The 14,309-nt window shown below is 38.3% G+C and overlaps 1 protein-coding gene across 3 annotated transcripts in view; it reads right to left on the reverse strand.

Annotated features, from left to right (window-relative positions):
* Positions 1–14,309, reverse strand: part of SLC26A7 (solute carrier family 26 member 7) — a 137,481-nt gene that overhangs the window by 38,643 nt on the left and 84,529 nt on the right. For all 3 annotated transcript variants that reach the window (XM_049854504.1, XM_049854505.1, XM_049854506.1), the window contains 3 exons: positions 11,405–11,487; positions 8,704–8,851; positions 6,021–6,134 (listed from right to left, as the gene is read on the reverse strand). In XM_049854504.1, coding sequence (XP_049710461.1) covers positions 6,021–6,134; positions 8,704–8,851; positions 11,405–11,487 — 345 coding nt within the window. The remainder of the gene's footprint in view (positions 1–6,020; positions 6,135–8,703; positions 8,852–11,404; positions 11,488–14,309) is intronic.

Below are 14,309 nucleotides of genomic sequence, written 5' to 3' on the forward strand. Positions count from 1 at the left end.
AGTTGATTCTGACTCATAGCGATCCTATAGGGCAGAGCGGAACTGCCCCATAGGGCTTTCAAAGCTGTAAATCTTTACAGAAGTAGACTGCCACATCTCTCCCACATCTCTCCCACAGAGTGGCTGGTGGGTTTGAAATGACCAACGTTTTGGTTAGCAGCCAAGTGCCTTAACCACTGCATCACCAGGGCTAAATATTACTCATAAAAGAAACTTTGTTTTGTTGTTACTTACCAGTGAGTCAGTCATGTCCACTCCATGTGTACAGAGCAGAACTGCTTCAGAGGGTTTATCTAAGAGTTAATTTTGCGTAAAGGAAAATGAAGTAGCCTGTATTTTCTCCTTGTTATATTCTCACACAAATATTATATATTTTGTCCATTGCTTACAAAGACTACTCTGCAGGCATTAGTGTTACGCATACTTGTATATGGTTGGAAGATGAGTGAAATGCCAGTTGTTTCCTCACTAAGCATTTGTCAAAAAATGGAGAATAGATCAAGAGGGCTCACTATATGAACAGGCTTGTAGAACATATTGGGTTGGTGGAAAAGGTGGGAAAAGGCAGAAAGATATATAGAGAGATGATATTAGGTAACTGTGTTAAAAGGTGTAGCTGCTAAACAAAAGGTCAACAGTTTGAATCCACCAGCTGTTCCTTGGAAACCCTAAGTCCAAAAAGGTCACTACGAGTCAGAATCGACTCAACAACAATGGGCAATGGTAAGGCTAGATTAAGAAGGCTTTAAAGAAATTGGCCAAATCCTGAAGAGATAAAGGAACATAGTTTGGCAAAATTGGCCAGAGGCAATTTCAGTGTTGCAGAAAAACATGCCAATGTCTTCTGTCACTTTTTGCTGTGACTAGTCTCCATCCGCAGGGGAGCACCACCATATGTATTCATTGGAAACAAAGAGAAGCATGCAGGGAAGAGGGCCGGGGCTACTGTGCTCACTTCATTAATTAGCGGTCTTTTGAAGTAAAGATAGAAGGAAGACTTCAACATGTTTTTGTGCTATTCATCTAGGCAGCACAAAGACTCTGATATCAGTTTGTGTGCTTGCATCTCCTAAAGGCCTTTCTTAGGCACTCACGCTCTGGATGTTGCATCTAAAGAGAATATCACTGTAAAACTGTTTTCTACATGTGGAGGGTAGGAATCGGTTTGGGCCTTCGACCAGTGTACTTGGTATTAAGTGATCAGTATCTTCTGTTCTTTTAATTCCATACATTTTAATTTGATTTTCTAAAGCATTCAAAGGCTTTACCATCTACTCACCATGTTATCTACAGAAGGCCACTTGTATGTAAAATGATCCTAAATTTGCTGTCCAATACAGCCACACTTGTGGCTCTAAAGCACTTGACATGTGGCTAGTTCATATTAAGATACATTATAAGTAGAAAGTAAACACTAGATTTCCAAATCTTGCTACCAAAAAAAAGAATATAAAATACAGCATAGGTAATTTTTAGATAGATTCCATGTTGAAATCATATTTTAATATATTGGCTTAATTAAAATATATTAATAAAATTAATTTTATCAGTTTCTTTCTATTCTTTTAATGTGGCTATTAGAAAATTTAAAGTTACCTGTGTGGCCCATGTAATATTTCTGTTGGACAGCACTTCCCTAAAGTCTATGATCCTAAGCCTGGTTTCAAGTAGAATTTTCCTGACTTTTAATGTACCATATTAAGTAACAATAAAAATTGCATGAATTGTACTGTCCCTTAGCATGCCAGCAAAACTGACTAGTTTTATAATTACTGGGTACTTTCATTTCTCATCCATTCTTTCTAAAGAGTTATTGAAAACCTACCCTGTGCCATGGTCACAGGGAATACAGTGAAGAAAGGCAGATACGAGCCCCTGTTTTCAGGGAGCTTTCAGTCAAGAGAGGAAAGCAGATATCAATCATATAATCACATTTTAAAAAAAAATCAGTTGCCGCTGAGTTGACTGTGACACATGGTGACCCCATGTGTCAGAGTAGAACTGTGTTCTGTAGGGTTTTCAATGGCTGATTTTTAGAAGTAGATCATCAGACCCTTCTTCCAAGGTGCCTCTGGATGGACTCGAAGTTCCAACCTTTCAGTTAGCTGTCAATGCTTTAACGATTTGTACCACCCAGTGATACCAAAATCACACTCATGAACATTTCATGTCAAACAGAGTTAAGGACTCTGAGGAAAATGAACAGAGTTGATTTAGACATGGCAGTGATATCTGAAGGATGAGAAGAGTTAACTTGGAAGGAGGAAGAGAGCTGCAAAGACAAAGGGAACAACAGACACTAGAGTCCACAACATGTGCAATAGCCTTTTGGCTGGCAACAACGACAAAAAACATAGTTCCTTCAAGGAACCAAAGCAGGACCATGTAACCTGAAAGTTAAAGCTGTAGAGAACAGCTGAAGATGATTCTGTAAAAGGAAACACTCAGAGCTTTGTAGGCCACATAAAGGTCTGCATTCTAAGACCTATACAAAGCTGTTTGTGAGCTTTGAGCAGGAAGTAATATAATCACATATGTATTTTAAAAGATAATTTTTTCCAGAAGTACTGTACAAATGTTTCTGAGTAAGAGTCAATCGGTAATTAACAAGTTGTAAAGTGGTTCCCACTGGTCCTTTGATTGGTTGTCATTAGCCTAGAAGGCAAAGGGCTTTAATGTTTTCTAGGTTAATTTACTGGATTTAAGTCTAGTCCCTAAGAGAGAGAGCCATTTAAAGGGTTGTTTTGGGTTTTTTTTTGTGAAGTCTTGTCACATAGAAAACTGGCCTCATAAATAGCCTATTTAGAACAAAACTTTTAAGACTTGGCTTGCCCAGTGCCTTCTTCAAACCACGTCAGTTATCAGTTATACCCACATAAACTTAACAGTTGTGGATGTTAAAGGTCTAAAATGACTACCATGGGAAAGCATCTTCAATTTGGGCATGCACATTAAATCAGATTCTTTCTCTATGCAACTTAATGGGAATTGTTGGGAAGATCAGCAACCATCTCAACAAGCAGAGCAGTATGGAAATACTCTGCTACTGAGCTTTGCTTCCCTGAACTCGTGTTTTGTTAGACTTCTATCATTTCTTCTGAAGTCTGATGAGTAGAATAACATGCAGAAAATATCTGGAAAAGTCCTTAGAAAAGTTCTGTTGGCCTAATTATTCAAGTTTGTAGCCTCTAGAATAGAAAAGTGAATGCGGACCCCTCCACCCCTACCCTCTAAGTCAAACAAATTCCTGCCCAACTCAAATGAAGACAATGCCAAGATTTCAAAATAAGTACGAGTTTCTTGAAAGTATTATCTTTTAGACATTACATGTTGAAAACTACAAAGATTATTCAGATGATATTATTAAAATGGTAGTTAGGAAAGCAGGTAAATAAATGCCTAAGGAAGCTACAGATGTGCAACAGAGTTCAAGGTGAAAGACACCTCAGAGATTCTATGTCAACCTTCCTTGCCCATGTGACAGATAAAGACACTCATCTGCCCAAGATCCCCCAGCAAGTTGAAATGGCAACTTGGACAAGAAAAAACTGCCTTACTTCATCTCCACCAAAACAATATGTTTTAATATTCAATATTAAAGAAAATGTTCTGAAAATCTTTTATTAGAAAAATGTTATAATAATATTAATGAAATCAGGGATAAGAGTCAACATTCATTGAGTATTTGCTTGATACTCAGGCATTGTGCTAAATAAACATGATTTATTTAATCCTCACATAATCCTACTTTAACAGCCAAGTCCACTTAGGCTAAAGAAGGAAAGTTTCTCGTCCAAAGTCACCACTAGCAGTGCAGCCAGGATACAAGCCTAGGCTCTGGACCCACATCCTTAACCACTCACTAGCTTATCTAACCTGAATGTGAAGAAAGGAAATTCAATGTACGCTCATCAGAAACCATGTGCAGACCACTGCGGAATCCTAGAATTTTACAAATAAAAGTGTTCTCAGAGTAAGGGATGATGTGTAAGTAAGTACACTGTATTAAACACTCAAATTCAGGTCAAAAACTTTTGAGATACAGTTTGCAAATGTTAAACCAGCATTTGAAATCTAACTGCATAAAAATCAATTAAATTGCTTGGTGTCATGAAAACCAAAGTTGTTTGAGGTTTTCACTTTTCTGCTGGACTTATGGAAGTTATTTGTCCAATTACAATATACTCAAAATTTGTCATTGCTTCCTTTCTGCTCCATGGTACATTGACAATAATTGTATTAGTCAGTTTTATGCTATATTCTAATACCTTTTTCATCATTGTCCTCTTACCACTTGCCCCTAAGGACAAGAACCATATCTTATTCATCTTTATTCTCCCAGAACAAAAAAATAGAACTTAATATGAGGCAGATTCCTAATAAATGTTTGAATGAGTCCATTAAACGTTTTATAAATTCTCATTAAATAAACATGAATTGTTTTAGTAATAATTAGCTGTTCATGGGAATTTCTGATATTGAGACATACATGGATTTCCTTGTATGAAACAGTGGTTATAAGTGCAAGATTTAGAGTAAAGCTATCTGGGTTCGAATCCCACCTCTGACGCTCACTAGCTTTGTGACCTGATACGTTACTTCAATTCTATTTTCTTCAACTCTCTCATCTGGAAACTCAGGATAATAATATAATAGGGTGGCCTGAAGGGCTAAATAAGTTAATTCATTTAAAAAGTATTACACATGATGCCCGGAATGTAATGCTACTATCACCACCACCGCCAGTACCACCATCTCCTCCACCTCCTCTGTTATCATCATCACCATCACCTTCATCATCATAATTTTCTCACCAGTAGCCAGCAAAACACCTGATATACAGCAGTTTCTCAATATACGTTGAATTAGCTTGAATTCCTAACAAAATACAGTAATTGTTTCTTTAATCTAAAATGCGTAGATATCTAATTCCACATTTACATACTTGTATGTTTCCATAGGAAGAAATTTCTGTACCAAGGACTGCTTTTGCCTAGCCGATTTCATTTTATTTAAAGAAAGTGAGCAAAAATGGCAAATTTTCAAATTAGTATGGTTAGATCAAGAAGCCCTGGTAGTTTAGTGGTTAAGCACACAGCTGCTAACCAAAAGGTCAGCAGTTTGAACCTACCAGCCGCTCCGCTCCACGGCAAAAAGATGTGGCACTCTGCTTCCTTAATTAAAGATTACAGCCTTGGAAACCCTATAGGGCAGTTCGTCTCCGTCCTATAGAGTCACTATCAGTCTGAGCCCACTCACTGTATGACCATGGGTTTGGCTTGGGTTTGATGTTCAGATCAGCAAAAATCAATATTAGAGACACCACTAGAGGGAGCTTTGGTTTCTAAGGTCACTAATAATAAAGCTGCCATTTGTACTGGGGATTTTTTAGTTTGCTCTTTGAATCACTCAGCTTCAAGAAGCACCATTCCTAAGAAAGTGAAGACAGAAACGTCCTTGAAACTACTTAGAAAAAATATGAAGAAATGCAAATATTTTTCAGGACTTGAAAGGGAAGCATGCTTTCCCTGTTCTCCAAGAACAGAAGTGAAGGCCAGGCAATTCTTTTTTTTTAATTTTATTGTGATAAAATATACATAACAATACATTTGCCTTTTTAACCATTTTTAAGTGTCCAATTCAGTGACATTAATTACACTCACCAGGTTGTGCAACCAACAGCACTATCCATTTTCAAATGTTTTTCATCACCCTAAACAGAAACTTGGAGCCATGGTGGCACAGTGGTTGAGTTTGGCTGCTAACCAAAAGGTTGGCAGTTCAAATCCACCAGACGCTCCTTGGAAACCCCACGGGGCAGCTCCACTCTGTCTTACAGGGTCGCTATGAGTCAGAATTGACTCCACGGCAATGGGTTTGGTATGGCGAAACAGAAACTTAATACCCCTTAAGTAATAACTTCTCATTTCTCCCTCCCCTAAGCTGCTGGTAACCCCTAATAAACTTTTGTCTCGATGCATTTCAGGCATCCTTTTATCTCTGCTGAACCATTAAGTTACCTGTGTCTTTGCCCCAGTGCTGTAGAGGCCAGCAGTCCTTCCCATGGCTGCAGCACTTGGTATGCAGAAGAAAAACGAAGGAATCACATTGCTGAGGCCATGCGCCAAGAATTCCTGTAAGATTGATAACAGGAGAACATATCATTTCTTAATCACAACAGACTTTCAGAGACCACAGGCACAACTTGTCGAAGAATGAGTCTTATTTATATTCAACTCCTGTTGGCCACACCAGTTGAAATTAAAGAATGATAAAAATAGCTAAGTTACTGAGTGTTTACAATGAGCCAGAAACTGTTCTAAGAAGTTTACTCATAACAATTCTATAGGGAATTATATAGTATTTATTTATACTGTTTTGCATCTATATTTTTAAGTCATTATAATCAGACTTTGCATTAACGATCTCCACAAGGCTAAATCCAATGGTTAATCTTAGCTTACTTGATCTAAAAGCAGCATTTGAACCAGTTGCTCACTGCCTCTTCCTTAAAGACTTCTTCATTTGGCTTCTAGGATGAGACACTATCCTGGTTTCTTCTTACCTCCCTGGCCACCACTTCTCAATTTCCTTTGTGGTATCTTCTTATCTAACCAATGTCAAATGTTGGACCACTTCTCTTCTCTATCTATACCTTAGCTACTCAAATACAAAATACACATTGACAACTTCCAGTTTTGCATCTCCAGCCTGGACCACTCTTCTAAACTTCAGACTCACATAGCCAATGTGCTACTCACCATCTCCACTGGACGTCTCAAACGTGATAAACAGGGCAATTGCTCTCTACCACCTCCAACCTGATCCTCCCACACTCTTCCCCGTTTCAAGTTCCAGTTGCTCAGGTCGAAAAAGCTTTGAGTTATTCTTGACTCCTCCCCCTCATCCACATCCAATCCAGAATCTGTCTGCTCCTTATCTTCCGACTCTACATCCTGTTTCAAGTCATCATATTTCACTGGAATATTCCAAAAGCCTACAAATGCTTTTCCCTGCCTCTTTTGTTGCCAGTCAACAACATGAATATCCTTACCCTCATGGAGATGGCACTCTGGTGAGGGAATGCTAACAGTAGACAGGATACACAAGGAAAATAAAGCAAAGAAGGGGATTGGAAGATCTGGAGTTTATGATTTTCAATTACCCAGGGAGTCCTCACCAAGAAGTGAATATTTGAATAACTGGGGACAGAGTTCCTGGAAAAGGGAGCAGTAAGTGCAAATGTCCTAGGCCATGACTGGTGGATTCAAGGAAAAGCAAGAGGTAAATGTGGCTAGAACAGAATGAAAAAGGGATAAGATCTCAGAGAGGAAAAAGGGGTGGTGGTATATCACATTGGCTGTTGTAAACTGTGCTGAGAAGCCTGGCTTTAATTCTGAGTGTGATGGGAAACCTCAGTGAGCTTTTGAGCAAAGGAAGGACATGATGTCTGTTGTTCACCCATGTATCCCTTGTACCTAGAACAGTGACTAGTATCTAGTAAACCAAAACCAAACCTGTTCCAATTGAGTTGATTCCAACTCGTAGCAACCCTATACGACAGAGTAGAACTGCCTCATAGAGTTTCCAAGAAGTGGCTGGTGGATTTGAACTGCTGACCTTTTGGTTAGCAGCTGAGCTCTCAACCACTGTACCACGAGGGCCCCAGTACATAATAGAGTTCAATAAACCTCTGTTGAATAAATACATCTACTTTTTATACATGAGGAAACTGAAGAACCACTGAGTGTCAGGGCGGGAGTACCTGGGTTGTACAAACAGTCAATGTACTTGGCTGCTAACAAAAGGTTGGAGGTTTGAGTCCACCCAGAGGCACCTCAGGTGAAAGGTCTGGCATTCTGCCTTCAAAAGAATCAGTCACTGAAAACCCTATGAAACAGTTCTACTGTGACGTATGTGGGGTCGCCACGAATCGGGATTGACTCTACAGCAATTAGTACATGAGAGCACTGGAGCCATTCAGCGTGTGTGACCACCACACTGTCTCTGCAGAATGTACACCTCTGTAAAGCCACTGGAGCCATTCAGCGTGTGTGACCACCACACTGTCTCTGCAGAATGTACACCTCTGTAAAGCCACTGGAGCCATTCAGCGTGTGTGACCACCACACTGTCTCTGCAGAATGTACACCTCTGTGAAGCCACTGGAGCCATTCAGCGTTTGTGACCACCACACTGTCTCTGCAGAATGTACACCTCTGTGAAGCCACTGGACTTGAAACAAGACACCGGCAGAAGAGTATTCAGAAATACAACCAATGTAATCTGTATCATTTGGTATTCAAAGGATACATCCTCCCTTCTTTTAGTTTTTTACTAAGAAGAATAAATAATATTCGTGTTATGCTTACTTATTTGTACTTTGAAATCCCTAATTTTTAAAGTTAGCCTGCAATTACAAATGTTCCTTTAGATTATGATTCCCTTCGAAAAACAAACCAAAGAGAATATCAAGTATGCTTCTCGAAAAAAAGAAAAATTATATTGTTAACCAACCCATGAAGGTTGGATTTTCTGCTCTTTACAAATAATTTAGAGATTTTTATTTTATTTGGTTTTCTACTCATTCTTTTTATACATTTAGGAAAGTTATATTTTTCATAAATCCAACATGTTCGGGATCTGGGAGCACACATGACAATGATACAATGCGAGTGGAGAGGGTGTGGGGGCATACTCCACCTGGTTGTCATCAACTGAATATTTGAATTTTTTGGCAGATCCTTGAGCAAGAGTCAATGAGGCCACATAGCCTACAAGTGCCACTCCAAAAGCTTCAGTGATTACTGCAGAGAGGATGTTCATGGGGGGAGCTCTAGGTGGAGGGATTCTGTGAAAAGAAAGACCATATTGAAGTCATCAACCTTCATGTAATTTCTGTAACAACTTGCAATGAATTCAACTGTGGTAATGACTCTGAAGTTTATATAGAATAAGTGAAATGCCCATGGGAAAAGCCAAGCAGCCATGCTCTTAGAAGCCCTTTGTTTTCAACATTATTTAGCAGAAAAGCAAAATCACAAGGAATACCACAGGGACAGCTCCAAACATCTTAAATGGCACTTACTCCCTAGGAATTCAGGTTACACCGCAGTAACCCTGACTCAACAAAAATTTCTTGATTCTGTATCAGGACACAAGTAAATCTGGACCATTTTTTTCATTTGAACCTTTCCAAATATTTATTTGGCTGGCCTTAGAGACTGTATTTCCCCCCGTAAACTCTACAGAACTGTATGCAAACACTAGTTTACTATAAGCTACAATTTGTGAGTTAGTCCCGAAATTTACTCATTGAGTTCATGATCTTAAATATGTTTTTACCTCCACTCTTCCACAGTTCGTTTAGTTATGCATTAAGTATGTTAGGAAACATATTTTTAAAGGCTCCATCTACCCTCTGCAGCAAAATATGGATCTACAGCAGCAGCCCCACAGTTTCAAGGAGCTGTTTAAAATATTTCCCTCAAATAATAACCATTGTCTTATTGTCTTCTGAAAATAATTTGAGCCAAAATATCATCATTTATTTATCCCTGACACTACTTTGGAGACTTACCAAAGAAATAAATTCCTCAGGGGCAAAGTAGGAAAAAAAAAAAGGTAAGAGAATTCATTTTAATTTCACACCTTGTAAATGCCCTACAAGTAGAAAGTTTGGCTGTTTCACATTAGCTATTTCACTTCATTTTCCCAACAACCCTCCCAGACTGAGTATCATCATACCCACTGTATGGAGGAGGAAAATTTTGAGAAAGATTAGGAAACTTATCTAAAGTCACAAAGTAAATGGCAGAGCTGGGATTCGATATCATCTCCATCTCTTTTCATGATTTCTTAAGAGGTTGAGTCTGGGGGAAGAAAACAAAAACAAAAAACAAACCCACTGCCACCGAGTTGATTCCAACTCAAAGTGACCTGATAGGACAGAGAACTGCCCATAGGGTTTCCGAGGCTGTAAATCTTTATGGAAGCAGACTGCCACATCTTTTTCCCATGGAGCAGCTGGTAGGTTCAGCCTTTTGGTTACCAGCCAAGTGCTTAACCACTGCACTACCAGGGCTCCTCAGGCTATGGAGAGGTCCCTCAAAATAAAGGAGAATTAAAAAGAATGGAAGAAAAACGTATCTTTTTTTTTTTTTAACCTACTTACTAAAATTTATCCCTAAGACAAATTGATTTGTATCATTTCAGGCTTTAAGATATATGCAGTATAAAACTGCTCATCTCAAAACAGAAAAATTTTGTTTCATGAAAATTGAGCTTGCCTAATTATTAAAACCAATTAACTGTTCTAGAAACATTTCAAAAGTGGAAAAGCAGAGAACCCTTTTGAAAATTCAAGTTGATTCAGGTAATCACCATTAGCCTACATAGGATAAAGAGAGGATTTTTTTTTTTTTTATGTGTCTTTTTAATCGCTGAGAATTTTTCTACTGTTCCTGCATTTTAATGTAGTTAGAAACCGAAATTTGGGACTGAAGGATAAAAATTTAGAAGAGCCAGCATCTGTACCTTCGCCCCACTTTTATAAATGTTGTTGTGTATACATCCTATTAAAAGAGAATATGACACTGCCCCTTTCCCAGATCGCCTCATTTTTTTTTCTTCAGTTTATATTTGGAACCACCCTATTAACGTGAACACCTCTGCCTCCATTAAATGTCCTCTTAATGTCCACATGTTCTCTTTTCTTTTCTACTTCCATCCTCTCTCTTGGCATTATACCTACCCAGGCCTGAGGGTTTGCTATTTCAGATGACACCTGCCTACCTTTATTATGTCTTAAGTAAAGTAAAAAGCGTCATAAGAATATGTGGGATGGCGGGGAATATGGCAGGCTAAATCCCTGGCATGACTTTAATTTCCAAATACAATACCCTCCATTTATTTTTCAAATAATTTCCAATTTTTTTTTACCTGAAACAATGCTGTACAAAACAGTTATCAGCTTCCTTAGTAATAGGTGAACAGTCTAGGAATTTACTCTTTTTCTATACTTGTAGTTCTTTATTTATTTCATTTTAAAATAGAGAGGAATTAGAAATTTGCCCCATACCCAAACCCTCAAGCCCACTGCCACCGAGTCAACTCCAACTCATAGTGACCCTATAGCATAGGGTAGAACTGCCCCAGAGGGTTTCCAAGGCTACACATTTTTACAGAAGCAGACCGCCGCATGTCTTTCCCACAGAATGGCTGGTGGGTTCGAACAGCTGACCTGTTTTTTTTTGGCTGGCAGCCAAAAGCCTTAACCACTGCACCACCAGGGCTTCCTGTCCCATACAAGGCCTTTGAAAAAGTGAAATCCATACCCAACCCCACCCATTCCCTTTCTCCATCAAAAATGAACAAACAAAGAATACAAGAGAAACTACATTACCCTTTTGGAATATGGCCAACTACTGCTAATCCATATGCGTGTTCCATGTTGGTACAATAACAAGCAAATGATGCAGCAACAATCTATGTGATTCCGTGTAAAAAAAAGGAGAAAACTGTATTACTGACCTCTGAAACACCTTAAAAGTAGGCTTAAAAGTAAACATTGTTATGCTTCCCCTGACTGTCAAGACTAACGCAGCAGTTACACAGATTTCAAAAATTAAGTTTTTTTTAATCTAAAAAATCCTTTGAGTGTTGAGAGTACTTAATTCACAGTCTCAAAAATCAAATGGCATCTCATAAGATGAACTTTTTAATAGGCTACCCTGTATCAACCCAATTATGTCTAATATTGAAGGAAAGCAAAGCACAGAATATAGGTGTGGTCTGTAGGCAGACATCCCAATCCAACCTGAAATGTGTCTCTTATGTAAGACAGCACATTTTCTCTTCACGACAGCGTCTTCTCAAGAGTTTAAGACATTGCATAAATATTCCTAATGATCAATGATGATCTACAATCTCCTTGAATATTTTTGAATTTTGAGCTTTTATTATTTCCTGAAGTAAAACATACAAGATGATACCCTGTTGTGCTCAACGCTTTCAATATTGCCATCCTGGAGTCTCAAGGCGCCCTGGGCTTCTGTTCTGGAGAGATAGCAAGGAAGGTAAGATGTTCTCTGCCTGCACTACAAACATCTTTAAAGTGGATATCAGAGCCCAGATTAGCCTGTGTTGTACAAGCCATGCCACCCTAATGCTTTCAAGCTATTTTCAGATTCTCCTTTCATTCTTCTCATAATTTTAATCGGTACTGAAAATTTCACAAGGCTATGACTTCAGTTTGGAACTCTTTATATATCACACTTTTCTTGTTAAACAGGACATACCAATTAACCATTTATAGTATAAATTTATCATATACGTGGCCAGAAAAAAGTACAAGGAAATCACACTAACAAAATAAGGAATATCTAACAATGTCCAATAATACCAATTAGCAGAATTTTTTCTGTATGTGTATTTCTGTTTACAATGATAATACTTAGCCAAACTTACAAAGGTTTTAAAATCCAATGGGCTCAAAAAGAAGAATAGCCTTTAAGATTAAAAAGAAGAACACAACTACTCAGGCTATACTGTTAAAAAAAAAAAAAAAACGTTGTAAATGTTATGATATACTTAGAGTATTTTCTAAAGACACCAGTAGCTAAAGATATAAGCCATTAGGTTAGAATCAGAAGTATTGGCATATTAAAAAATTCAAATTCCTAAGCCAATAAATAAATTGTGATGAAACATTCAGACCAGGTCATAAAATATTGTAAACTATAAAAGAAAACATACCATAAAAAAAAAATTTTTTAAAAAATACCATAGCCCCAAGATACTGGATCCTTATTGAAAATGCAAGAGTGCGTGATGCTCAATACACAAAACTAACGTGAAAATTAAGTAACCCAAGTCACTGGCTTAGTCTCTCAGGCAGTTTCTTACCTCCCCACTATATGTCATTAACATAATTAAACTTCTTTTATCAGTCTAGCTATCAGTTCTTCAATATTATTTCATTATCATAAGTGTGTACAAGGGTGGCACCTAGGTAAGAGAGTATCCTGCCCTGAGTGGGCCCAGTGCTTTAGAGGGTCCCAATCTGGCCCATCTCCAACTGTAGACCTTCCCATAAGATGGAAGCTTTGTGGGGGCAGGGAAATATGCCCAAATTAAACCTATATCCCTCTATATGGGCCACCCTATGTGTACTCAGGGATCTGCAATTCTCCCCCAAATGGCCCCAATCCTGCTTGCAGGTCACTTCTCCAAGCCTATCCTTCCAGAATGGCCCAAGGGGAGGTCAAAGGACAGTGGAAGTGGTCATGGAGGGGGGATATGTTTAGAGCTTGGACATAGGGTAGGGGTATCCACATCTGTACATATGAATCCCCTTGTAGGTGAACAGACCTGGAGTGGAAGGAGAAGGGACAGGTCCAGAGGCTGGCTCTCTCCATGTTCCCACGTTCTGGCAGAATGTCAAGGAAAAGGAGAATCCTCTATTTGAACCTGGCCTTCAAGGTCATCACTAAGGTACATTAGTAAAGATAAAAAAACAGAGCTACAGAGCCTATGTCATTTACCATTTTGATCTATAATTTTTAAGTATGTTGGCCTACATTGGTACTTTGCCTTGGACCTTGCAAATGTTAGAAGTAGGACTGTATAGATTATCTTCTATTTTATTATAAGGAGAATTTTTATTATTATTGTGGGGAATAAACAACTATTCTATTACTAGCCCAAGGACCTTCTTCCCTAAGATTATTTTTATTTTTTTGGTTTCATGAAACTATGTAATAATGCTTCCCGAGATATAATAAGCATTTCTTAATATCTATAAGTCATGGAGCCCTGGTGGCTCCATGGTTAAATGCATGGCTGCTAACTAAAAACTCAGGAATTCAAATCCACCAGCTGTTCCTTGGAAACCAAATGGAGCAGTCCTACTCTGTCCTATAGGGTTGCTATCAGTTGGAATCAACTTAATGGCAATGGGGTTTTATAGGTGTTTGGAATACGATGGTAAGTTTCATAGTTGTTGCTTTAAAATTAATAATCATAGCATCCTATAATTTAATGGCTTATTTGAAATACACACACACAAACATACACATCACACAGATCACACGTTACATGTATTGCAGCAAATAACCAAGAGTATAGAATTATACGTGGCTTAGATGTGGGGAAATGTCAACCATTTCTTAGTGTTATAGGCATCAGTCTTATCCTTCAGAGATATTTTCCAAGGTGCTAGCATAAATTTACACGAACCTATATCATTTTAACTGTCTGAAAGGATATTACAATATAGGAATTTATTTAAACACCACTTGACATATTAC

The sequence above is a fragment of the Elephas maximus genome, chromosome 15 (assembly GCF_024166365.1).
Source record: "Elephas maximus indicus isolate mEleMax1 chromosome 15, mEleMax1 primary haplotype, whole genome shotgun sequence".
Taxonomy (NCBI): domain Eukaryota; kingdom Metazoa; phylum Chordata; class Mammalia; order Proboscidea; family Elephantidae; genus Elephas; species Elephas maximus.